The sequence below is a fragment of the Diabrotica virgifera genome, chromosome 9 (assembly GCF_917563875.1).
Source record: "Diabrotica virgifera virgifera chromosome 9, PGI_DIABVI_V3a".
NCBI classification, from domain to species: Eukaryota; Metazoa; Arthropoda; class Insecta; order Coleoptera; family Chrysomelidae; genus Diabrotica; species Diabrotica virgifera.
Window position 1 is genome coordinate 7,192,388 of NC_065451.1, and position 27,982 is coordinate 7,220,369.

The window sequence follows — 27,982 nt, forward strand, 5'->3', positions numbered from 1 at the left end:
TTAAGGAGTAAATGGAAATGTTTGGGGAACTTGAATTTATATTCCATAAACCGGGATATTCCTATAACAGGGATTCTAATAAGCGGGTTCGACTGTATCAGATTAAGAGCGTTTTTATTTTCTGTTTATATTAATACATCATATCACTAGCGTGACACGGAATTTTTTAAAATGTTCCGTTTAATCATACAGAAAGCGTCCTTACAAAATTTCAAAAAACCGCCACCATGAGCAGGTCGGTCGATTTTGCCTTGACACTTTGTTAACGCTGGGAGCCAATAAATAATTTTCAGACGAAGTATAATCGATGAAAAGAAAATGAAAGAATACAATAAAATGGAACCAACATATTATAAACAGAATAAATGAAAATCAACTAATCATGTAACTACTCAATTAAAAAACCGAAAAAAGAAGAGGAGTAAGCTGCACAGACAAAATGAAGAAACTGTAATACTATAACTAGTATAATGACATAAAACTATTAAATAAAAACGAAGAAGTGGAAGATAAAACATAAATTATTTTTAATGTTTTTTTTTTATAAAACTTCATACACATAAATAAATCTTGTTCTAAATAACAAAGGGCAAATAATCTGAGCTAACGGCAAGCAGTGATCAGATACTCCTTACTACAGCTATTAAATCACCCAAAAACTATTATATTTCATTGGTAGTGAAAAGAATTAAAACATATGCAAAATACCGCCGCTTTACTTTATGTCCGGAAAATTTAAAGTATAATTTATAGAAAATTGAGATAGAAAAAATTGGATAAAAAAAATACTAGGTTTAGTACAATGAGGGCCGGTTGTTCGAACGCTCATCAAAAATGATCATTATCAAATATTTAATTACTGTCACCAACTGTCAATGTCACCTTTGTTTGGGTTGCTGAAAACATAATTATGGTTTACAATTATGGAATTAGTTAATCAATTATGTTAATAATTGTTATGTTAATTGATTAACTAATCTCATAATTATAATCAATAATGTTTTCAGTAACCCAATCAAAGTTGACATTGACAGTTGGTGACAGTAATTAAATATTTGATAGTGATCATTGCTAAGTGATTATAGAGTGATTATAGATTATGTGATTAAGAAGTTGATTATAATTAAGTGCCCTTAACAACCATCAAATAACAACACCCCTCATTCGTACGTCAATCAGTTGATTGTTAACAATAATTATGTTAATTATCATTATCATAATTAACATAATTGATTGATTAATTAATTATTAATTAACATAACAATTATTAACATAATTGATTAATAAATTTTATTAATCAATTGTAATTGTAATCAATTATGTTTTCAGCAACCCAAACAAAGTTGACATTGAGAGTTGGTGACAGTAATTAAATATTTAATAATGATCAGTTGATTCCATTTTTGATTAGCGTTCGAACAACCAGCCCTTATAGTGGTTATTAAATTATTATACTAATTATCTATTTTCCTTTTTTTAAGCGTTTATAAATTAGGCTTTAGGTAATATTTTTTAAACTTACATTCTGTCTATTTTTAATCTTCTACGACTCGCGTGCAATTGATGTCCGCTCATTCTAGTAAATTCTTTACTTTTGCCTCACCGCCACCGCACAGCTGTTCCCAACGATAGGACGAGAACGTTCGATGAACATTCGAGATGATTCGGGTCGATTTTACCGTTTATATAAAAGCGAATCGGTGCGGCGGCATTTCAGATTATTCAAATACAACGACAAATAAACAAGTGATATCAAAGTAGTCAAGCGAATTATTTGACAAAAGTTTTTGAAAGTTTTGTGAAGTAAAAGTATTATTGTGTGAAATTACATCAAGAAAATGGTTAAAGTTCCAGCAATTGGTATCGATTTGGGCACCACGTATTCCTGCGTGGGTGTCTGGCAACATGGAAAAGTTGAAATCATCGCCAACGACCAAGGCAACAGAACAACACCCAGCTATGTGGCTTTCACAGATACAGAGCGTCTCTTAGGAGACGCTGCGAAGAATCAAGTGGCGATGAATCCCAGCAACACAGTTTTTGATGCCAAACGTCTCATTGGCAGAAAGTTTGATGATCCAAAAATCCAACAAGACATCCAACACTGGCCATTTAAAGTTATCAACGACTGTAGCAAGCCAAAGATTCAAGTTGATTACAAAGGTGAACGAAAAACATTTGCTCCAGAAGAAATCAGTTCAATGGTTCTTACCAAAATGAAAGAAACTGCAGAAGCTTATTTGGGAACCAGTGTTAGAGATGCAGTTATTACAGTTCCAGCCTACTTTAACGATTCCCAAAGACAAGCCACTAAAGATGCAGGTGCTATTGCTGGCCTCAACGTTTTGAGAATTATTAATGAACCAACAGCAGCAGCCTTAGCTTATGGTCTTGACAAAAATCTGAAAGGTGAAAAGAATGTACTCATCTTCGACTTGGGTGGAGGTACCTTTGATGTTTCCATTTTGACGATCGATGAGGGCTCATTGTTTGAAGTAAGATCCACAGCTGGTGACACTCATCTTGGTGGTGAAGACTTCGATAACAGGTTAGTCAATCATTTTGCTGATGAATTCAAAAGAAAATTCAAGAAAGATCTGAAAAATAATCCAAGAGCTCTTCGACGACTAAGAACAGCTGCAGAAAGAGCCAAGCGTACCTTATCATCCAGTTCCGAAGCCACTATAGAAATAGATGCTCTTTTCGAGGGTATCGACTTCTATACCAAAATTAGCAGAGCAAGATTTGAAGAATTATGTTCAGATCTCTTCAGAGGAACATTACAACCTGTTGAGAAAGCTCTGAATGATGCCAAATTAGACAAAGGACAAATCCATGACATTGTTCTGGTTGGTGGTTCTACACGTATTCCCAAAATCCAACAGCTTCTGCAAAATTACTTTAGTGGCAAACCATTGAATCTTTCCATCAATCCAGACGAAGCTGTAGCATATGGAGCAGCTGTCCAAGCCGCAGTATTAAGTGGAGAAACTGATTCGAAGATCCAAGATGTCCTACTGGTTGATGTAGCTCCATTATCACTGGGAATAGAAACTGCAGGAGGAGTTATGACCAACATAATTACAAGAAATTCAAGAATTCCATGCAAACAGACCCAGACATTTACAACATACGCTGATAACCAACCAGCTGTTACCATTCAAGTATTTGAAGGTGAAAGAGCTATGACAAAAGATAACAATCGTCTGGGAACATTTGATCTAACTGGCATTCCTCCTGCACCTCGTGGAGTTCCAAAGATTGAAGTTACTTTCGACCTGGATGCCAATGGTATACTTAACGTTTCCGCCAAAGATACAAGCTCTGGTAATACCCGCAACATCACCATAAAGAATGACAAAGGGCGGTTGTCACAACAAGAAATTGACAGGATGTTATCAGAAGCCGAAAAATATAAGGAAGAAGACGAACGACAGAAAGAGAAAATAGCAGCACGAAACCAACTTGAAGGGTATGTCTTCCAACTAAAACAAGCGGTACAGGACTGCGGAGATAAATTATCATCTGAAGACAAGTCAGCAATTGAGAGAGAATGCGAAAACTGTCTAAAATGGTTAGATAGTAACACTTTAGCTGACAAAGAAGAATACGAAGAGAAACAGAAAGAGTTGACAAAAGTATGCAGTCCTATCATGACCAAATTGTACCAAGGAAGTCGAAATAACAATCAGTACAGTGGTGAAATGCCAGGTGGTTGTGGACAACAATACGGAGGTTTTGGCGGAAGACAAAGCGGTCCAACAGTAGAAGAAGTCGATTAAATTTTTTATAATCAACGTTGAGATCCTAAATTGTGATATTAGATTTATTTGTGGCAGACTGTATTAGCATTTAATTTATTTTTTACTGTTAACTGTAGATAATAATAAATTATTTTTATTATGTTAATTTGTGTTTTATTTGAATAGTGTAGCTAATATCAGCGGTTATTCATTTTTTTCCGGATATATACGAGGTATGTCAAAAAATATAAATTATTAGTCTTAATAAAATTATATTTTTTGACAAACAGCGTATATGACTGAAAAAATTTAATATCTGATGATTGTATTCTAGGTTTTAGATCATTCAGAACTTTTTATAAATAATAACTTCTTTGCATAAAACTAAAAATAAGGTTTTCCATATATGGCACAGACTTGTAAATTGGACATTATGGAAAATTTTTATTTTTAATTTTATGAAAAAAGGTATTCTTTGTAAAAAGCTCTAGGATAGAGTAAAAAAAATGATATGAATATTAAGGTACGTATCCATATGTTGGTGCTCCGTGTAGCTGCTCAAATGGATACAGCATGCACTCCATCATTTCTCCTTGCCTTATCCCTATGCGGGGTCGGCTTCCCTAATTGCATTTCTCCACAAAATTCTATCTTGGGTCATATCAATGTTAATCCCCTTTACCAACATATCCTGCCTTATCGCCTCCCCCCAGGTCTTCTTTGGTCTTCCTTCCTACTCCTTCCAGGAATCTGCACTTTAGCTATTCTTCGTATTGGGTGATTAATGTCTCGACGTTGAACATGACCAAACCATCTTAACCTATGCTCTCTCATTTTGGCATCAATTGGTGCCACACCTAGACTTCCCCTAATATACTCATTTCTAATTTTATCCTTCTTTGTCACTCCACTCATCCATCTAAGCATTCTCATTTCCGCCACATGCATTCGTTGTTCCTCTTTCTTTTTCACTGCCCAACATTCAGTTCCGTACATCATAGCCGGTCTTATGGCTATTTTATAGAATTTTCCCTTCAGCTTCATTGGAATTTTTCTGTCACACAACACACCACTCGCTTCTTTCCACTTCATCCATCCAGCCCTAATTCTACTGCATGCATCTCCATCTATTTCTCCATTACTCTGTAATACCGATCCTAGGTACTTAAAACTATTGCTTTTTACAATCATTTCACCATCCAAAGACACTATTTTATTTGTAGTAGCTCCATATTTAAATGAACATTCCAAATACTCTGATTTTGTCCTACTAAGTTTTAAACCTTTTTCCTCCAGAGCTTGTCTCCACTGTTCCAGTTTTTGTTCTAAGTCTCTTTCACTATTTCCTATTAACACGACATCATCAGCATACATTAAGCACCATAGAATGTTACCCTGTAGTTTCGCTGTTATCTGGTCCAAAACTAATGAGAATAAATACGGACTAAGCACAGAGCCTTGGTGCAATCCTACTTTCACATGAAATTTATCAGTATCTCCCACACCTGTCCTAACACTAGTCGTTACTCCCTCATACATATCCCTCACAATCTTTACATATTCACCAGGGACTCCTTTCTTATTGAGTGCCCACCACAGAATCTCTCGAGGAACTCTATCATATGCTTTCTCAAGATCAATGAATATCATATGAGCGTTTGTTTCTTTACTCCTGTATTTTTCCATCAACTGTCTTATAATGAAAATTGCATCTGTTGTTGATCTACCCTGCATAAAGCCAAACTGATTCTCGGATATTTCGGTCTCTTCACGTATCCGTCTGTCAATTACTCTTTCCCATATTTTCATGGTGTGGCTAAGCAGTTTTATAGCCCTGTAGTTTGTACATTGTTGTATATCTCCCTTGTTTTTGTAAACAGGTACCAGTATACTGCTTCTCCATTCGTCTGGCATTTGTCCGACTTCCATAATTCTATTAAATAGACCTGCTAGCCACCTTGTTCCTGTCTCTCCCAATGCTCTCCGTACTTCCCCAGGAATATCATCTGGTCCTACCGCTTTTCCTTTCTTTATTTTTTGAAGCGCTTGAGCCACTTCCTCGTTGGTTATTTTGGTGACCATTGCTGCTACTGTCTCCGTTGACTCTACAGGCTGTCTGTCAAATTCTTCATTTAATAAGCTGTCAAAGTACTTTCTCCATCTCTTTTTGACATCCCTTTCGTGAACTAGTATTTTATTATTTTCATCTCGGATACATCTAATCTGATTAAAATCCTTTGCTTTCTTTGCTCTCTGTTTGGCTCTTTGTAAAAAGCTCTAGGATAGAGTAAAAAAAATGATATGAATATTAAGGTACGTATCCATATGTTGGTGCTCCGTGTAGCTGCTCAAATGGATACAGCATGCACTCCCCTACATATAAATCACAAACCGGTTGAATCGAAGAGGGTGATCGCCGAGCGGGAGCACAACGTATCCACTATGTGGAGCTGCTACATGGAGCACCACCGTGTGAATACGTACCTTTGTACTCATAACGCTATGGCCTGTACATCTGTTATAGATATTGGTGTCTCATACACCTATTTAAAAAAATGGAAAGTAGCGCACTTTTAAGACTATTAGTTAAAGAAGAAACAAGATTACTCACCTCCATAGATTGCAGCGCATCCCATGCAGTAAACACACAGTAACTCGTAACATAAGCTAAGGCTGGAAGTTGAGGTTCCATCAGACCATCTGCTTGTATATCGTTGTATAACAACTGAGGCAACACGTGGGATAAAAGTTGCCGAGTACAGCCGACGATGTCAACATGGAACATAGCCAAAGCCAAGTCGATGCCTCTTTGAAGTTGGTCTCGGTACCTGAGTTTCACCAGTTCTTGAATGACGGCAGACACCAACCATCTCGTACCAGCGGTTTCCAGAAGACAGTGGAGAGTTCTTGCCGAGTTATGATCCAACCAACCTCGAACAATACCTAAAATAGTCATTGATTATGCAAATGATATCTGATTGAGATCTTGAGAAAGCATATGATAGAGTTCCTCGAGAGATTCTGTGGTGGGCACTCAATAAGAAAGGAGTCCCTGGCGAATATGTAAAGATTGTGAGATATGTATAAGGGTGTAACGACTAGTGTTAGAACAGGTGTGGGAGAGACTGATAAATTTCATGTGAAAGTAGGATTGCACAAGGCTCTGTGCTTAGTCCGTATTTATTCTCATTAGTTTTGGACCAGATAACAGCGAAACTACAGGGTAGCATTCCATGGTGCCTAATGTATGCTGATGATGTAGTGTTAATAGGAAATAGTGAAAGAGACTTAGAACAAAAACTGGAACAGTGGAGACAAGCTCTGGAGGAAAGATTTAAAACTTAGTAGGACAAAAACAGAGTATTTGGAATGTTCATTTAAAGATGGAGTTACTACAAATAAAATGGTATCTTTGGATGGTGAAATGATTGTGAAAAGCAATAGTTTTAAGTACCTAGGATCGGTATTAGAGTAATGGAGAAATAGATGGAGATGCATGAACGACGTTCTACACCTTCGGCAAAGAATTAAGGATTTGCATGGAATTTTAGTATGTTATAGTGTACTTCAGAAAACTAAGAGTTGATTTTTTAAAAATTGTTTTACCGTGCCGTTTAATTACTATTAAGGGTCAAAGTTAAGTTTTAACATGGGCTGTTATGGTAATTCTTAAAAAGTTAATAACTTTTGACCCAAATTTACGATTTTTAATTATTTGTGCTTAAATTAAAGGATTTTTTTGCAAGGAATAACATTAAAAAATGAGGATTGTTTACCGTACCATTTATTTTTAATTTATTTATTATAATTAATTCCGTAATTTATGCCGTAATTTCCGTAATTTATTATAATTTATTTTATAAAGTATTCAATACTGAATATATGATTTGAGTATTCTGCTATAAATGCCTTGTTACCAACTTTCGCTTGCATATAAGTTTCCCTCATTTCCTCTGAGAGGCATACCCCGCAACGAAGGTGTAGAACGTCGTTAAGATGGTTTGGCCATGTTCAACGTCGAGACGTTAATCACCCAATACGAAGAATAGCTGAAGTGCAGATTCCTGGAAGGAATAGGAGAGGAAGACCAAAGAAGACCTGGGGGGAGACGATAAGGCAGGACATGTTGGTAAAGGGGATTAAAACATTGATATGACCCAAGATAGAATTGTGTGGAGAAATGCAATTAGGGAAGCCGACCCCGCATAGGGATAAGGCAAAGAGAATGATGATGAGTCATTGATTATGCAAAATATGTGGAAAATATAAAATAATTACCAAGTTTCCAAGCCTCTCCCAATTGTTCCGTTGCAGGCTTCCTAGACACCAAATAATGACCGCTCTTTTGGGGCAAAGGAAGCTGAACGTCCCGCTGCATTTTCCTGATAATTTCACAAGTGAGCTGCCACCTGAAAGTCGTTTAAAACTGTCACAAGTAAGCATGTGAAGTGGCATTTAATAAGAAGGTTGATAATACTCTGGGCTAATTAGCTAAATTACAGATAGTCTGGGCTGATTATCGGAGAATAGGCAATTTTTGGGAAAAGTTATTTACCAGCAATTTTATTGCTGGAATCGAGTCTTATGATTGTATATATTAATAATATAGATATGCAAAGTCCGCAGATAGTGTGCTACTTTTTTTATAAACAAAATGGCGCCCGAAAATCGTGTTTTTTTCAATTTTTGCTCTATAACTCCAAAGATTTTAACTTTACATCAAAATCACTCAAATAAAAATTCACCGTAATTCAATTCTGCAGAGACGTGTTTTTCCCGATTTACTTCGACGAAAATTTTCCCCGGAAAATGCGGGTTTTTCCAACAAAATCTTTAATTTTCAACTAAAATTTTAGATAAGTAATTGTTTATCAATATTTAAATAACTTGGTAACATAAAAGCTCTTTTCGTATAGATTATAATTCCAGAAGCCGATGGAAATTGAGTGAACATTTTAGCAGCAATTGAATTGTTAATTAAAAATTTACGGTCGTTATAGTAACCACAATAATTATGATACATAAGAATAACTATAATTTTTGTATAAAAAGACACTGTACCTATCTAACGTACTTTACAGGATTGAAATTCGACTATCTAAGTGGCGTCAGGAATATTTTAAAGTTATAAACAATTTTTGGCTTATAAACAAATAGAATATCTCGGGAAATATTAAATTAAATTAAATCATGAAAACGGTATTAGAAAAAAAGCGACAGGACGCTTCTTTTAAAAGAAAAAACGTTTAATTGTAATGAGTGGTTCCTGAGATACAACCGGTCAAAGTTATCCGGCATTTACGGCAAAGATATAAACAATAGGATCATAATTTTCGAATCATCACCTTTTTATTTTTGTCCTCTTTCTCCACACCAATTTTCATATCTTTAAAACACTCATAACATATATTATTATAATAAAAACTATCGATATTACGAGTGAAAATTGCCAAAAATAGCAAAATTCCAATCAAAAATTAGGTTGGAGAAAAAGTAATCTCAAAGTTCAAAATCGGTATACGTTAAAAAAATGCATTTTCTCGGCTTCCCATGGAGCCATTTTCTTCATTCTTTTTTTGTTCCCAAGTAACTCGAGTAGAGTCATCTAACTAACGCATTATTAAATGTCAAACTTGCTTTTGTTTTGTTATAATAGATTAATTTATTTATAAGAAAAGAAAACTACATATTTTTTTCAGTTGTAGACTTTTTTTTAGATAAACTTACTACAAGTGTACCTTTTAACGTTAAACACACAAATATTCTCATTTGAAAGCTGTGTAATTATTTAAACAATCTTTATTTAAACAAATTAAAATTTTTTGTTATAATAAATAAATTAACTTATTATAACACAACAAAAGCAACTTTGACATTTAATAATGCGCTAGTTAGGTGGCTCTACTCGAGTTACCTGGGAACAAAAAAAGAATGAAGGAAATTGCTCCATGAGAAGCCGAGAAAATGCATTTTTTTAACGTATACCGATTTTGAACTTTGAGATTGTATTTTCTCCAACCTAATTTTTGACTGGAATTTTGCTATTTTTGGCAATTTTCACTCGTAATATCGATAGTTTTTATTATAATAATATATGTTATGAGTATTTTAAAGATATGAAAATTGGTGTGGAGAAAGAGGACCGAAATAAAAATGTGATGGTTCGAAAATTATGATCCTATTGTTTATATCTTTGCCGTAAATGCCGGTCAACTTTGACCGGTTGTATCTCAGGAACCACTCATCACAATTAAACGTTTTTTCTTTTAAAAGAAGCGTCCTGCCGCTTTTTTTCTAATACCGTTTTCATGATTTAATTTAATTTAATTTAATATTTCCCGAGATATTCTATTTGTTTATAAGCCAAAAAATTGTTTATAATTTTAATATATTCCTGAGGACGCTTAAATAAATTTCAATTCTGTAAAGTACATTAGATAGGTACAGTGTCTTTTTATACAAAAATCCTAGTTATTCTTATGTATCATAATTATTGTGGTTATTATAACGACCGTAAATTTTTAATTAACAATTCAATTGTTGCTAAACTGTTCATTCAATTTCTATCGGCTTCTGGGATTATAATCTATACGAAAAGAGCTTTTATATTACCAAGTTATTTAATTATTGATAAACAATTACTTATCTAAAATTTTAGTTGAAAATTAAAGATTTTGTTGGAAAAATCCGCATTTTCCGGGGAAAATTTTCGTCGAAGTAAATCGGGAGAAACACGTCTCTATGCAGAATTTAATTATGGTGAATTTTTATTTGAGTGTTTTTGATGTAAAGTTAAAATATTTGGAGTTATAGAGCAAAAATTGAAAAAAAAACACGATTTTCGGGCGCCATTTTGTTTATAAAAAAAGTAGCACACTATCTGCGCACTTTGCATATCTATATTATTAATATATACAATCATAACCATAAAATTGCTGGTAAATAACTTTTCCCAAAAATGGCCTATTCTTCGATAATCTGCCCAGACCACAGATTAACATAACATTATTATGTTAATCTGTGCCCATAACATATTATGTTAATCTGTGCCCAGACTATAACAGTTGTCTGTCAGTGTCAACAAACACATCCGCCTTCCTGAGAAACGCCACTTGCACTTGACATGCAACTATGCAACGAGCAACGGTGTAACCTGACATCTGAAATGTATCATATTTGTTGTATGAATAATAAATAAGTAATAAATCTGTCTATCCGCTGTGAGCTCGTAGGTAGAGGGGATAATTAAAAATTCGCGAGCGCCAGTAGTGACAAGTCAGTGAACCTTTACTGGAAATTTGACGTTCTGCATTAAGAGTTGCATATAATTTTTACTAAATGTCTCATTTAAAAGGCCGAAAGTTCCTTAGAATAAACAAAAAGTTTCTTTTGAACGAGATATTTAAAATTAAAAATCACACTAAATTTTCGTTTTTTTCACCCCTGTAACTGATTAAAATAAACAGAAATTTTCAGGGACTTTTGACCCTCGATGATAATGTAGTCTTTCATTCTGCGTTTAAATTTTTCAAATATACTTGGTTCTCTCAGGATTCGAAAAAAAGTTGGCCTTAAAAAGAGTTGGCCCGAAATTTTACGTTTACGCTCTTAATTAATTATTTAAGTGCAATAAATGCATAATTTCATATTTAAGAAGTATTATACTATAATTATATTAAATTATTATACTTTCTTGCAGAATAATTTTTTTCTAATATTATCTGTCAACATAAACTTCAATACGATAAGCAAATTTATTAGCAAATATTTTAAAAATTCCACTTCCCGTCTACCTGAACAATTTGATTTTTTCTGAACATATTAATACATTAAAAACAATTTACGAACATATCAAAAACTGTAAATATAAATTGTAGCAATATAATTAATCCTGTATTTAAGTAATTTTGTTAAAACAAAACAGGCATGTTTGTTAAAACAAAATAAACATGTTTGTTTTGTTGTTATTTTTTTAACCCTGTAGATTTAAGTAGTTATTGTATATTATAATTAAAAAAAAGAACAAGAAAAAAAGAAAAAAACGAGAAAAAAAGAGAAAAAAAAAGAGAAAAGAAAAGAGAAAAAAAAAAGAAAAAAAAAAGGAAAAAAAAACAAATTAAAAATATAATAAAAAAATATACAAAAAAAATAAATATATACAAAAAAAATATTTACATCCCAAACAGTATAGTTTTTTAGATAGTAGTATGTCATGTACATATATTTAGAGTTAGAAATACAGAAAAATTCCTCTGATTGAAAAAAAATTGTTTGTTTTTAAAATAAAATGTCTGGCTAATTGGCTCAGCCAAGGCCATCAAATTCACACACAAAAAAATAAGCAAAATCTTAAAAATAATCATAATGAATAATAAATTCTGTACTTACTGATATTAATTATCAATTACAATCAAATTACTTCTTTACGTTGTAAATATTACACGATAAGAATTAAATAATTAGTTTGAAACAATTATTATTCGCTTTTCTCCTTTCCTCTTTAAATTTCCTGCCGAAACAGTAAGTCATCCGCTAGATGGCGATACCAGGCATACCAGCGAAACTCACAGAGGATAGGCAACACTTTTCTCTTTCCAGCGAAATTTCCAACGAAAGTTGTACTAGTAATCCGTTAGATAGGTGGCGATACCAGTGCGAAGCTCAGGGCGTATACTTATTTATAAAAAAAAACTATTTAGAAAAACTCCAAAAAATTATCATTTCAACAAACCTGTCATTGAAGTTATCCTCTTCTGAACCTGGCGTGTTTAAAAGCTGCTGAACCATATTTATAGGTTTGAGTAAGGTATCTTGTGGAGCCGTTCTCATATAAGCACACAGCCACGCAGCTGCAACTATAGGTAAACAGCACATTTTTCCTCTAACTGCATCTAGGATGCGTTTCACGTCTTGAGGAACGAGAGTACCTTGCTCCCACGCTACAAGAACTTCATGCATTACACCAGGTATGTTAAACAGTAGTTCCTGCCATTTGATGCCGGGTTTGAACTCGGATTCTCCGGAGTTGAACTGTTCCAATAGTGATTGGATGATTACAGGATCACCTATACACAAAAATCATCAATATATTGACATACTTTGAACTAATGCCTTAAAATCATTTGAAAATGGACTGATAAAGAAAATCTGATGATATTTTGGACTCAGCAAACTAAAATTACAAAACAACAATTAAAAAGGTTTGGCAAACCTTCGATCACTTCCATTATCTGCCATCACTAGCAAGACATAGCATGTACACTCATTATAGTCCAGGGCGGATCTGTTTTGAGATGGACGTTGAGAGGTGACTCAAATTTTTTTGCAGAAATTGCTTGGAATTAACCCATATAATAATAATTGAGTTATCCTCCCACTCAAAAAGGTCCGGAACATTGTTTAAATAATCAAAATGTCAAAACATGAAGGAAAAATTCGATTTTTTTATTGGTTTTTTGAATATAACTTTAAAATTGTTCATTTCTGAGAAAAGTTGTACTGACATAAAAGTTGCATAATTAAATTTCCTACAATATAAAACTAGTTAAAAATTTAAAAAATAGTCACCCTTAGAAGTGTACTGTACCTTTTCTTTGCAATTTGCAAAATTAAAATCGATTAACTGCCACGGCGTCAGGAATTTTTTTAATTAAACATTAATTATTGGTGCTACGCGTAGGACAGCGGATAGTTTGCTCTGATTGGGCATTTCAATGACCTTTGATAATGATTGATACATTTTAATTTTTATTACATTTCGATATAAATAAATAAATTTGTTTATTGCAAAATAAAAACACATACTCTATCCTTTGGAAATAACACTTTTTTTAGCAAAAACTTTCTTTGTTCATATATTTTAACTTAGAGAATAAAAGTTTATTATTTTTAAACATATGCAATTGTTTAAACAATATTTCACAAACAATAATAAAATCAGTTTGATTTTTGTGGAATTAAAATATTAAAATACAACAAAATATAGAGTAAGAAAATAATATATTAAATAAAGATTAGAAGAAATTTTGATGGAAATCAACTTGTGTGAATCGAACACCGCTGTCCTGCACGCAGCACCAAAAATTAATGTTTAATTAAAAAATTTCCTGACGCCGTGGTAATTATTCGATTTTAATTTTGCAAATTGCAAATGAAAGGTACAGTACACTTCTATAAGCAAAAAAAATTCAACTTACTATCTGCTTTATTTTCAGTCCTGCAACATTTTTAAAAAATGATTTTTTTTTGCGAAAGCTGGATTTCAAAATTTATTTTGCAAAATCTATTAACGACGTTCTACACCTTCGTTGCGGGGTATGCCTCTCAGAGGAAAGGGGGGAAACTTATATGCAAGCGAAAGTTGGTAAACAATGCATTTATAGCAGAATACTCAAATCATATGTTTCAGTATTGAATACTTTATAAAAATAAATTATAATAAATTACGGAAATTACGGAATAAATTACGGAATTAATTATAATAAATGAATTAAAAATAAATGGTACGGTAAACAATCCTCATTTTTTAATATGTTATTCCTTACAAAAAAACCTTTAATTTAAGCACAAATAATTAAAAATCGTAAATTTGAGTCAAAAGTTACTAACTTTTTAAGAATTTCCATAAGAGCCCATGTTAAAACTTAACTTTGACCCTTAATAGTAATTAAACGGCACGGTAAAACAATTTTTAAAAAATCAAGTCTTACTTTTTTGAAGTAAACTATAACATACTAAAATTTCATGCAAATCCTTAATTCTTTGCCGAAGGTGTAGAACGTCGTTAAACCGATCTTTATGAAATGTACAGTGTTGTTTTACTATATCATAAAGTTTTTTTGGGTAAAATATGAAGGTCCTAAGTGTAGCATAAATGGTTGAAAAACGTAAAATACGAATACTTGTTTTTGTATGGTTTTTTTCGCAAGTATTGCTATTTTGCAACAAGGGTGACTATTTTTTAAATTTTTTAACCAATCCTATATTATAGTAAATTTAATTACGCAACTTTTATGTCAGTACAACTTTTCTCAGAAATGAACAATTTTAAAGTTATATTCAAAAAACCAATAAAAAAATCGAATTGTTCCTTCATATTTTGACATTTTGATTATTTAAACAATGTTCCGGACCATTTTGAGTGGGAGGATAACTCAAATATTATTATTTGAGTTATTTTTAAGCAATATCTGCAAAAAAATTTGAGTCACCTCTCAACGTCCATCTCAAAACAGATGAGCCCTGGACTATTTATGATATGATAAAACAATAGTGTAAATTTAGTTAAGATCGGTTCAATAGATTTTGCAATCCAGCTTTCGCTGGATTCATTTTCTCAAATTCATTTTCAATTTCAAAAAATTAATTTTTTCAAAATGTTGCAGGACTGAAAATAAAGCAGATAGCAAGTTAAATTTTCTTTACAAATAGAAGAATCCTGTACCTTTCATTTGCAATTTGCAAAATTAAAATCGGTTAACTACCACGGCGTCAGGAATTTTTTTAAATAAACATTAATTTTTGGTGCTACGCGCAGGACAGCGGTGTTCGATTCACACAAGTTGATTTCCACCAAAATTTCTTCCAATATTTATCTAATATATTCTATTCTTACTCTATATTTTGTTGTATGTTCATATTTTAATTCCACAAAAATCAAACTAATTTGATTATTGTTTGTGTAAAATTGTTTAAACAATTGCATATGTTTAACAATAATACACTTTTATTTTCCAAGTTAAAATATATGAACAAAGAAAGTTTTTGCTAAAAAAAGTGTTATTTCAAAAGACAGAGTATGTGTTTTTATTTTGCAATAAACAAATTTATTTATTTCGAAATGTACTAAAAATTAAAAGGCCCTAGCCGGGTAAGATGGTGAAAAGTGCCCCCAACTCGATTTAAATTCCATATAGGCCACTTTTTAGCACATATAGAGGAACTCACTTTCTGAAATTTTTAGCCCCCTAGGTGGTCACGTGACCCCCTAGAGCCTAATTAGGCTTTTTATGTCTTTATTTTTTCTCTCAACCGCATCAAGAGCTAGCCAAAAACTTTATTTAAAAAAGTTGTAAGTTTCAAAAAGATCTATACGAATTTTTTTTTTATTTTTTGGCGGGAAATTCGAATTTTTAGAACAATTTTAAACTTTTAAATAACTCTGAAAAAAAAAACTAAGACGCTCGTTTTTACGAAAATCAATTATAATGTGTATTTCTGCACAATATTTCACTCTGAATTTTTTCAGATTTTTAAAATTGGTGAAACGTACCTTTAAAAATAAAAAACCGCATTTTTTCGGTTTTTTTTTTCGTTTTTTGATACAATTTTATACATGTTTTTCAAAAAAGGTAACACCGTCACTAGAATAGGTAAAAAACTAAAAAATAATTGGGGTTTGCTTAATAAACATTTTTTGTAACGCCATCCATTTTCAAGATACAGGGCGTTGAAGAAAACAAAATTTTACACATTTTTTACGATTTTGCCGAAACTACTGGCAACATTGTAATAAAACTTGGCAAGTTTTAAGAGGTAGTTATTGTGTATGTTTTGGCATACAATTAAGGATTTGATATTCATCATTGGCGCGCATAGGGGTAATGGTCTGAACTTTTCAAAGAAAAAAAATAGTACGCCACTGACATATTTAAAATTAACAACCATTTTTGAATTCCTCGTTCAATTTGCAATAAAAAATCTATCTTTTCATTTTTTCATACGACGCGCCGTTTTGCTGCAAAAAATAAAATATCTTAAGGCTATGGGTACATAATTCGCAAATATTTTACGTGTATCCCTACTTTTTCTGTCTTTACACGGCAAATTACGTGTAGTAAAATTCACACTGGTGTGGATATGTAAACATTACTAGAATGTCATTCTACTTGAAAATGTCATAATTAATTTAAAGAGATGGCTTTTGAATGTTCTTGGATAACTGTTATTTTTATAATTGCAAATTATTAATTCAGTTAATAAATGTGATAATTTTTTCACTAACTATGTTTTCAGTGATTGTAATAATTTATTTGTATAACAAAAACTAATAATCAATCGAGAAAAGAGGAAAAGTGTTAAAGTGATTTTTTAATAATATGTTGTTATTTTGGAACGCTTACAATTTTGAACATCTCTATCAACAAAATACTTGGATCACAGGATATATCAGGGCCCGGATTACGTACACTCGATACGCATCGTATCCGCCATGTTTTACCATAGCGCCTTATGGGAAAACATGGCGGATACGATTCGTATCGAGTGTTCGTAATCCCTATGCTGATGTATTCTCTGCTTGGATCTTTCACAAATAATACACAATAAATAACTTTTTATTAAGTTCACGTCTTAAATCAATTATTTATCAAATACACTATATATCAATAATATTTAATCAATTTCTCAAAATATTCCCGATGCAATGTCAAATATTTAAAATTGTCACTGATTGTCAGTGTCTGACTGACAATATATGCTGACAATATTATATTCGGTTGAGTGCGTTGTAAGACAAAGACAGATTTGGAAAATATTACCACGGCATTGTGTTCATTTTTTTCAAATCCTGAAAAAACCAATAAATATTTTTGAAAAATTTAAACGCAGAATGAAAGACTAAATTATTACCGAGGGCCGAAAGTCCCTTAGAATAAATAAAAAGTTTATTTTGAATGAGATATTTGAATTTAAAAATCACACTAAATTTTCTCTTAGTTTTTTCACCCCTGTAACTTATTAAAATAAACATTGTAGAAGTTCTCAGGGACTTTCGGCCCTCGCTAATAACGTAATCTTTCATTCTGCGTTTAAATTTTTCCAAAATACTTATTAGTTTTCTCAGGATTTGAAAAAAATGAATCCCCATTTGAATAGCATTGCAGCCGAAAATACGTTCCGATCCTCTTAACGCTTCCAAAGTATTCGAATTAATTTTTATAATGGATGTACGAGTTTATGTAGATGTAGAAACTACTAGAAGTTCGAATACTTTGTAAGGGTTAAGATCTTTTATTTTTTGAATAAAAATGGCACGTCGTGTGAAAAAATAAGAAGATAGATTTTTTGTCACAAATTGAACGAGGAATTCAAAAACGAATGTTAATTTGAAATATGTCAGTGGCGTACTATCTTTATTCTTTAAAAAGTTCAGACCATTACCCCTATGCGCGCCAATGATAAATATCAAATCCTTAATTGTATGTCAAAACATGCACAATAACTACCTCTTAAAACCCGCCAAGTTTTATTACAATGTTGCCAGTAGTTTCAGCAAAATCGTAAAAATGTGTAAAATTTTGTTTTCTTCAACGCCCTATATCTTGAAAATGAATGGCGTTACAAAAAATTTTTATTAAGCAAACCCCAATTATTTTTTAGTTTTTTACCTATTCTAGTGACGGTGTTACCTTTTTTGAAAAATATGTATAAAATTGTATCAAAAAATGAAAAAAAAAACCGAAAAAATGAGGTTTTTTATTTTTAAAGGTACGTTTCACCAATTTTAAAAATCTGAAAAAATTCAGGGTGGAATATTGTGTAAAAATACACATTATAATTGATTTTCGTAAAAACGAGTGTCTTAGTTTTTTTTTCAGAGTTATTTAAAAGTTTAAAATTGTTCTAAAAATTCGAATTTCCCGTCAAAAAATAAAAAAATTTTTTTTTCATATAGATCTTTTTGAAACTTACAACTTTTTTAAATAAAGTTTTTGGCTAGCTCTTGATGCGGCTGAGAGAAAAAAATAAAAACATAAAAAGCCTAATTAGGCTCTAGGGGGGTCACGTGACCACCTAGGGGGCTAAAAATTTCAGAAAGTGAGTTCCTCTATATGTGCTAAAAAGTGGCCTATATGGAATTTAAATCGAGTTGGGGGCACTTTTCACCATCTTACCCGGCTAGGCCCTTTATCAATCATTATCAAAGGTCATTGGAATGACCAATCAGAGCGAACGTATCCGATGTCCTGCGCGAAGCACCAAAAGTTAATGTTTATTTAAAAAAATTCCTGACGCCGTGGTAGTTAACCGATTTTAATTTTGCAAATTGCAAATGAAAGGTACAGTATTCTTTTATATGTAAAAAAATCAACTTGCTGTCTGCTTTATTTTCAGTGCTGCAACATTTTGGAAAAATGAATTTTTTTTGCGAAAGCTGGATTACAAAATTTATTTTGCAAAATCTATTAAACCGTTCTTAATGAAATTTCCAGTATTATTTTATCATATCATAAAGTTTTTCTGGGTGAAATATGAAGGTCCTAAGTGTAGCAAAAATGGATGAAAAACGTAAAATGTAAATACTTGTTTTTTATGTTTTTTTTTCGAAATTATTGCTATTTTGCAACAAGGGTGACAATTTTTAAAATTTTCAGTTAATCCTATATTGCAGGAAATTTAATTACGCAACTTTTATGTTGGTGCCACTTTTCTCGAAAATGAATACTTTTGGAGTTATAATCAAAAAACCAAGAAAAAAATCGAATTTTTCCTTCATTTTTTGACATTTTGATTATTTAAACAACGTTCCGGACCTTTTTGAGTGGGAGGATAACTAAAATATTATTATATGAGTTATTTTCAAGCAATTTCTGCAAAAAATATGAGTCACCTCTCAACATCCAAATGTACTAATATTTTTACAGATGCGCCCTGGTCTATTATAGGAAAACAAAATTCACTAACCTAGTCTAAGAATTTGATCCGCAGCTTTAGGCTTATTCCTCTCCACCATACATGACTTCACCCATTGCTCAAACAGTGAATCTCCATCCGAGTCCAGCACAGCTGAAGCTCCATAATTTTGTACTATAGTCACCAACATTACGAAGGTTATATCAAACAGCTGAGATTTTGATTCGCCAGCTGACTTGGAGCATTCGTTAAATTTGATCAGTCGATTCACTAGAGTACCCAACTTGTCCTGGACTGTAGCTACAGCAAGTATGAGTTCAAAACTGTTGCCGGCTAGGACTTGATGGAGCATTTTTAAAAGAGCGTCCTGCAAAAAAATATATTAATGGTCTATGTCTATAATATTGATACACATACAGTATGTCCCTGTAAGTTGTATCCATATGGAAAACTTTTTTATTATTAATTTTATAAAAAAAAGTTATTCTTTATAAAAAGCTCTGCATGGTCCAAAACCTAATATTCAACCATCAGATATCAAATTTTATGAATTTTATACGAGGAGTGTCAAAAAATATGAATTTCGCTCAAGATAGCTTTATTTTTCACAATATTGAAAATTGCTATTATGAAAAGTTTATTCTAATATGCAATTACATCTTTCTAATTGAAAATTTTTTTTTTTAATTATGGATAACTAACATTATTTTCAGTTATTTCAATTCTGATAACTCTTTTATTATTAATTTTACGAAAAAAAGTTATTCTTAATAAAAAGTTCTGGATGGTCTAAAACCTAAAGTACAACCATCTTATATCAAATTTTATCAATTGTATACGAGGTATGTCAAAAATGATAAATTTAGATCAAAAGTAAAGTACCTTTATAGTTCAGAATATTTCAATTAGAAGGATGTAATTACATATTAAAACATAATTTTTAATTCTAAACAGCTTTTCATAATAACAATTTTCGATATTGTGAAAAATAAAGGTATTTTACTCTTGAGCGAAATTCATATTTTTTGACATACCTCCTATAAAATTGATAAAATTTGATATAAGGTGGTTACATTTTAGGTTTTATACAATGAAGAACCCTTTATAAATAAATAACTTTTTTCGTAAAATTAGTAATAAAAGACTTATTTTAATTGAAATAACTGAATATAATGTTGGTTATTTATAATAATTTTGTATTTTCTATGGGAAAGAAGCCACAATTTTACTAAAAAATGAATTTATTAACGTTTCGAAGCCCAAATCGGGTTTCGTTGTCAAAATACAAAATACTATTAAAATAAACAAAAATGTTGTTACTAAGTAAAAAAAATTCTTCTAATAAATAATTTATTTTAACTATTTAGAATGGGAAATAAGCCACAATATTATTAAAAAATGATTTTTTAATAAATAAAATAAATAAAATAAAAATCATTTTTTAATAATATTGTGGCTTATTTCCCATTCTAAATAGTTAAAATTGTAAAAATGCCACAAGAAAATAGCTTCAGAACAACAATAATTTATTTAATCTGACTCATTTATATTGGCAATTCAGACGTATATTATACATTTTAAAGTAGAAGACTTTAAAATGATATCGCCAATATTTATGAGTTGCGTTCCTGGGACGACTTTACTAAAAGATAGTTCATTCATTCATATAATTTAAAAAAAAATTCAAAACTTTTTTTTAAATTAGAAGAAGGTAGTTGCATACTAGAATATAGTTCTTGATTCCAAACAAATTTTCTTAATAACAATTTTCAATATTGTGAAAAATAAAGCTTCTTTACTCTTGAGCGAAATTCATATTTTTTGACACACCTCATATAATATTCATAAAATTTGATGTTTGATGGTTGAATCTTAGGTTTTGGACCATGCAGAGCTTTTTATGAAGAATAACTTTTTTTCGAAAAATTAATATAAAAAAGTTTTCCATATGGATACAACTTACAAGGACATATTATACTGTATATAGCAGAAGCTGTAACAGCAACCATCATCTCAATTCCAGCCAAAAATGATGTCACAGCATCTGCCATATACGAGTACATGGTGTAAAGGTAATCAAACTACTTAACATATTGGAACATATGAGGTGGTGCAGCACAGAAAAATCAAATGTGGTGGCATTCAAAAATGATATTATAAAAGAAAAGAAGACTATTCCTTACCTGAATTTTTTGATAGTCGGAAGACAATGTTTTCAAAATCCCAGTTAAAGTACTCTCAGCACAGATATGCCAATAAGTAGACATGTTATTACCAGGAACTGAATCTATCTTTAACGATGGCGGTGTTTTCCTCTTTTCCAAAAACATTTTAACCTGCGTCTCTGACAGTAACTTATTTTTTGACAGCTCATTTAACAAACATTCAAAACTAGAACAAGAGCTATTGGCATCCATGGCATCTAGCAAAGGGCTGTGTTGCAGCATCAGTTCTAAAGCGGATACAATGCTAGCGCTGTCTGAAGTCCCTGCTAGTTCCAAAAGAATGTGGGGCACTTTAAGGAAGGCAAATGCACTCCATTGGCTTTCATGCGAGGTTTGCTTTGCGTTATACAGAGACATCAAACTACCCCTCATCAATTCCGCATATAATCTAGCATGGCTGAAACCCTTCAGTTTCTTAAAAATCCTCAGCTGTTGCGCTAATGCTGATGTTGGAGTCCCAGGATTTCCTGTTAGTTTTACTTGCAGCCAACACTGGATTAGAGAACCTGGCCAGTTCTCGCTTTTTATAGGTAATTGCAAGATATTAACATCCATATTCGATAATTTTCTTACAAACGGAAGAATCTCGTCTTCTTCGCCTAAAATTGATTCTAGTTCTAAACATTTGCTACTTGCTTCTGTGAAGAGATCTAAAAAAATAGAGCAATTAGTGGTAGTCCAAAAACTGTATCTACAGGGTGTCCAGGAACTCTACCGACAAACGAAGACAGGAGATTCCTCAGATAATTTTAAGACAATTTAACCCAATTCATCTAGTCCGAAAATGCTTCCTAAAGAAGCTAGAGCTATTTGAAGATGGCTTCTGGTAATTAGTTTTTCTTAAATATCTCCGGAACGCTTCTATATAGAAAAACAAAAATTGGTATGCACATTTACTTTTCAGAGATGGATCGATTCCATCCATTGCGAATTTCTAGTACCGGTCATAGGCGTCCGTTTTGGGTAGGGCAACGGTTATTTTATCGCATAACTTTTTTGTCTTGAACTTTTATGTATTTTTGACACTGGATTATTAAATTGTGAGGTATTCTAGTACTAAAAGGTACTCTTGTTTTAAGTCGGTAGGACACACCGTTTTCTAGAAAAATCGATAGTTTTTCGTTTTTGGAATTTGAAAAAAAAAATTGAAAAAACTTAAAAAAAAAAACGATGTATTTTACCAACATAAAGTAAGAGTAACTTTTAGTACTCGAATACCTCATAATTTAATAATCTAGTGTCAAAAATGCTCAAAAATTAAAGACAAAAAAGTTATGCTATAAAATAACTGTTGACTTACCCAAAACGGACGCCTATAACCAGTATTAAAAACTCGCAATTAATGAAATCAATTTATCTCTGGAATATAAATAAATGTACCAGTTTTCGTCTTTCTAAACAGTTTTTTTTTTAATTTTTTTAATTTAAAAAGCGAAAAATTTTCAAATCAATATTTCTAGAACAGTTTGTTCAACAGTAAATGGTTGAGTTCAATTAGTGCGGTCGTAAATATTATTAAATTTATCTGACCTGGCCCATTGTTAAGACCCACCCGGAGCGATAAGCCACCGAGGTAGACAGAGTTGGTCTTTTGCAATTAACACTGACTAGACGGTACTCCCATAATAAAGCCTGAAATAAAATTTACCTGAAACCGGGCCTTTTATACTATTATCGGTTAATCCAGGATGTTTATAGTGGTAACTAATTGAACTCAACCATTTACTGTTAAACATACTATACCTTTTTGTACTAGAATACCTCACAATTTAGCAATCCAGTGTCAAAAATGCATAAAAGTTAAAGATAAAAAAGTAATGCTATAAAATAACCGTTGCCCTACCCAAAACGGACGCCTATGATAGGTACTAGAAATTCGCAATAGATGAATTAGATTTATATCTGGAAGATAAATACGCGTACCAATTTTTGTTTTTCTAAATAGAAGCGTTCTGGAGGTATTTAAGAAAAACTAATTACAAGACGCCATCTTCAAACAGCTCTAGCTCCCTTAGGAAGCATTTTCGGACTAAGTGAATTGGGTTAAATTGTCTTAAAATTATCTGAAGAATCTCCTATCTTCGTTTGTCGGTAGAGTTTCTGGACACTCTGTATAGTCCAGGCAGCTCCTGTTTTAAATTGGAAATTTTCAATAAGAGTACTACATAATCACAAAACGTTGTGCTTAATTTTTTATTTAACAAAAACGGAAAATTAACGAACATTTTTGGTTTTTTGCTCATATTTTAGCTTATAACTCTAGATATATTGCTGCTACAAAAAAAATTATAGAAGATAAAAGTTTTGTTTTTCAATTTTACATAATATTTGACTAGCTAGAAATTGAAAATTTAATGTTTATTATTTAAAAAACAGCAATAATTGGGAAAAAGTGCAAAAAATAGACACCTCTGAAAAATGTCACTTATGGTCTGCATTTCGACAGATTTTGTCTAGACTACTAGTTCAGAAGAAATTTGAATATTGATAAATGCTCACCTGGGTCATTACACCTTGCAAGACACATCATGGATATATAAAAATCGTCAGTCAATAGAATTTTCAACAGTTCTGAAGTCTTTTGTATAATTTTTGTGTTAGTTTGGCAGTGCTGCAATATATTCAGTAACCACAGGGCCACTGACAAGACAGCTGTAGCTAATACAGTCTCTTCGGGCTTTCCACAACTGACAGTAATGCCTGGAAGCATTCCTTCAAAGAATTCCAGAAGGCTGCAAAATCATAAGCATTAACTTTCCACGTATTATATCTTACTGTATAGTCCAGAGAAATAAGATTTTTCTCGTGACACATCCCCCTCCAGGCCGAAACAAATTTTTTTGAGTAGTATGAACATCTATAATAATAACCTATATGTTTCCTGCAGCCGATTTTGATGATATACATAGTTATAAACAAATGAAGATCAAATAACGGTAAATTTTCGCTTTTTTCGTCTATTAACAAAAAGTTAAGCATTTTAAACAAATTTGAGAGTTAGAAACTCATAAATCGTATAAAAAATTTCAATATGGTGTTCGCTGAATATGTCTGTCCTTATTGGTTGCTTATAAAATTGCAAAATAAATCATAAATTTTGAGTTTTTATAAATATTCATAACTTATGTAAAAATTAACTTAGAACCTTCTTTCTTATTACACGGAATGCTGAGACTTCTAGTGCTTAAATTATACCCTAAATTTCAAAGTAATTGGCCAAATAGTTTAAAAGGTATTTAATTTGTTTATCCCAAATTAATTTTTTTTGCAACACTATAAGTCAGAAAATTATGAGGTTACAGTAATACTTCGGACAGTTTATGAAAGAAGAACATTTATACTATTAACTTAATTAAAAAAAAAATGACAAAAAGTAATTTTAAACAGTGTAAAATTATTTTGCAAAAACATGTCGATTTTTTGCTTACTTATAAACAATTATTTTTTTTTTTTTTTTTTTGAAAAATGGCTTTGGCAGAGCCAATTAGCCAGACTTGTTTGTGATTGATTGCAGATTCATAGTCATAAATTTCTTATAAACATAAGTACATTCTACAATATTATTTTTATAGATACATTGGTACATTGTGTAGCTTTTTTTTATTTTGTTTTTTTTTTTTAAATTATTTTACTGTTTTTTAAATATAAAATATATTTTAATTTGTGCGAAACACTTCTTTTTTTATGTTTGTTTCTATTTTTTTTTCTTTTTTTATCTTTTTATACACATAGAAAAATTATTTTTTCATATGTAGAAAGACTGAATTTTTATACAGATTTAGAAAGAAAAACAATTGTCCTAGGACAATTAGGGACGAAGTTAGCCCCCCCTTTTTTAATTCACATGTTCTTGCAAAATAATTTTGCAATACATATTTAGAATTATTTTTTGTCATTTTTTTTTAAATTTAATTAATAGTGTATATTTTCTTCTTTCATAAACTATCCAAAGTATTACTGTAACTTGATCATTTTCTGACTTTTAGTGTTGCAAAAAAATTAATTTGGGATAAACAAATTAAATAACTTTTAAACTGTTTGACCAATTGCTTTGAAATTTAGGGTATGATTTAAGCAACAGAAGTCTCAGTATTCCGTGTAATAAGAAGGTTAGCAGTTAATTTTTACATAAGTTATGAATATTTATAAAAACTCAAAATTTATGATTTATTTTGCAATTTTCTAAGCAACCAATAAGGATAGACATAGACATATTCAGCGAAGGCCATATTGAAGTTTTTTATACGATTTATGAGTTTCTTGCTCTCAAATTTGTTTAAAATGCTTAACTTTTTGGTAATAGACGAAAAAAGCGAAAATTTACTGTTTTTTGATGTTTATTTGTTTATAACTACAGTAGAACCCCGCAAATCCGAACCCCGCAAATCCGAACTTTCGGCAAATCCGAACCAACGGAAAGTGAAAAAAAAATTTAAAAATTCAAAATAAAAATTTAAAAACATGTTTATTATGTGAGAAAATAATTACGTAAGATGCTAGCTACAGTATTAAACACTGGAACACTAATCGGCTGTCCCAAGTAGAAACACTGTAAGCGCCAATTCGAAAAATGTTCACCAGAGTAGAAAACGTAAAGTGGTGAAGTGAAGATTTAATGTGATATAATGTGTTTCATAGCAATGTTAAATTGCGGTTCTACTCATTTTTTATTTTTTTTCCTTGGTAAATGGTAGATAACAACACCCTAAATCCAAAAATGCAATAAAAGTGGTTTTGAAAAGAATGGATATACATTGTTTCTACTTGGGGCAGCCGTAATGGGTGAATAAAAGCGTCGAGTTAGACTAAACACAATCAATAAAGGAATGTGCATAATACACATTTTCCATGGTATACTATGAACGAAAACATTGAAAAAGATAAGAAACATGAGAAACATAGTGTAATCAATATCCAGATTACAAATTAAATGAAACATTTACATGGCTGAATTCCCATGTCCCATGACGAAACAAAACTACTGGCGTTAGCGATTTAATATTTCAGTGATCTAAATATTTTTCAGCTTTAGAATATTGGAGGCATAAACGTGCGGATAGCGTTTCATAAAGGGATCGGTGGCAGTCCAAATCTTTTAAAAATCATCTTCGTTAGCTTCTTAGGCTAACTTTCGGATAATCCGAACTTTTCGGAATCCGAACAGGCTGTCCCCCCAATTAGTTCGGATTTGCGGGGTTCTACTGTATGTATATCATCAAAATCGGCTGCAGGAAACATATAGGTTATTAATATAGATGTCCATACTACTCAAAAAATTTGGATTCGGCCTGGAGGGGGTTGTGTCACCAACAGGATATTTTTTCCCTTATTTCTCTGAACTAGTAAATAACTTGAAAATAATACATGATCTGGTATAAATAAAAAACTGGAAGAAGGAATATATGACAGTCAGTTTGGATAAATAGGATGGATATAAATAGGATCAAAAGGATGGATAAATACAAGTACCTGGGAACCTGGATTTCAGAAACTAATGATCAAACAACAGAAATGAGAGCCAGGATAGAAAAAACAGCAAGAAATGCGTATGTAAAAATGAAAACAATTCTCTGCAATAAAGACCTTAGATTAGAACTGAGAGTAAGAGCTTTGAGATGCTATATGTTCTCTATACTGCAATACGGACTTGAAAACTGGACACTGAAGCAAGAATGCATCATCATCATCATCATTGGCGTTACAGCTCTTTATGAGCCAAAGCCTTCTTCAGAACAATCCTCCACTCGCCCCTGTCTCTGGCAACTCTTTTTATTTATTTATTATTATTATTCACGGGCAAGCCCTATTCCGATATACATGTTACAGTGTTCTAAATTATCATAATATAACATAACAAAGTGGTTTGAGAAAAAATAATTCTATGAGTAGTATAGTTACAAAAAAGAAAAAAAGAATAAGATAACATATAGGTCAGTACAATTACAAACAAAGGATAACACATAAATCAATTCAGAAATGTTCCAAGGTATAACGGTTTTGAGTTATCTAATAAATACAGGTCATGTAACACTAATCACAATACAAAAGCTCTGGCCGAAAGTATTAAAAAGTTAAAAAGTTAGGGAAGAAATATGATTTTTAAAGCAGGAAACTGATAAAAATTTCGAGGTTATTTAATGAGTTACCTAATCGAAGAGTTCTAGGAATAAATGTGTTGTAAGAATAATTGAATCTATGAAAAGAAACATAAAAGGTTTGCACCTGCCTAGTCGAACGACTGGGGACAAATAGAGATATTTTGGAGAGAAGCACGGGGCAGTTACACAGCCTGTTGATAATTTTAAATAAAATTATTAAGTCCCTTTGTTTTCTGCGTACCTCAAGAGGAGGTAAGTTCAGTACGCGCTCTAATGCAGAATA

The 27,982-nt window shown here is 31.6% G+C and overlaps 3 protein-coding genes across 6 annotated transcripts in view; 1 reads left to right on the forward strand and 2 right to left on the reverse strand.

Moving 5' to 3' along the window:
* LOC114325602 (heat shock protein 70 A1-like) overlaps positions 1-27,982 on the reverse strand; it is a 517,012-nt gene that overhangs the window by 472,483 nt on the left and 16,547 nt on the right. The gene's annotated exons all lie outside the window — the stretch shown is intronic.
* LOC114325597 (mediator of RNA polymerase II transcription subunit 24) overlaps positions 1-27,982 on the reverse strand; it is a 135,317-nt gene that overhangs the window by 106,147 nt on the left and 1,188 nt on the right. For all 4 annotated transcript variants that reach the window (XR_007701025.1, XM_050662660.1, XM_050662659.1 and 1 more), the window contains exons 2-7: positions 24,101-24,333; positions 21,560-22,251; positions 19,428-19,743; positions 12,475-12,808; positions 8,022-8,152; positions 6,355-6,686 (exon numbers count right to left, since the gene is read on the reverse strand). Coding sequence is in view for 3 of the 4 variants with exons in the window: in XM_050662660.1 (XP_050518617.1) it covers positions 6,355-6,686; positions 8,022-8,152; positions 12,475-12,808; positions 19,428-19,743; positions 21,560-22,251; positions 24,101-24,333 (2,038 nt within the window). In the remaining variant the exon portion in view is untranslated. The remainder of the gene's footprint in view (positions 1-6,354; positions 6,687-8,021; positions 8,153-12,474; positions 12,809-19,427; positions 19,744-21,559; positions 22,252-24,100; positions 24,334-27,982) is intronic.
* Positions 1,702-3,909, forward strand: LOC114325608 (heat shock protein 70 A1-like). Its single transcript, XM_028273710.2, has one exon. The coding sequence runs from the start codon at positions 1,839-1,841 to the stop codon at positions 3,780-3,782; it is 1,944 nt and encodes a 647-aa protein (XP_028129511.1). The 5' UTR covers positions 1,702-1,838; the 3' UTR covers positions 3,783-3,909.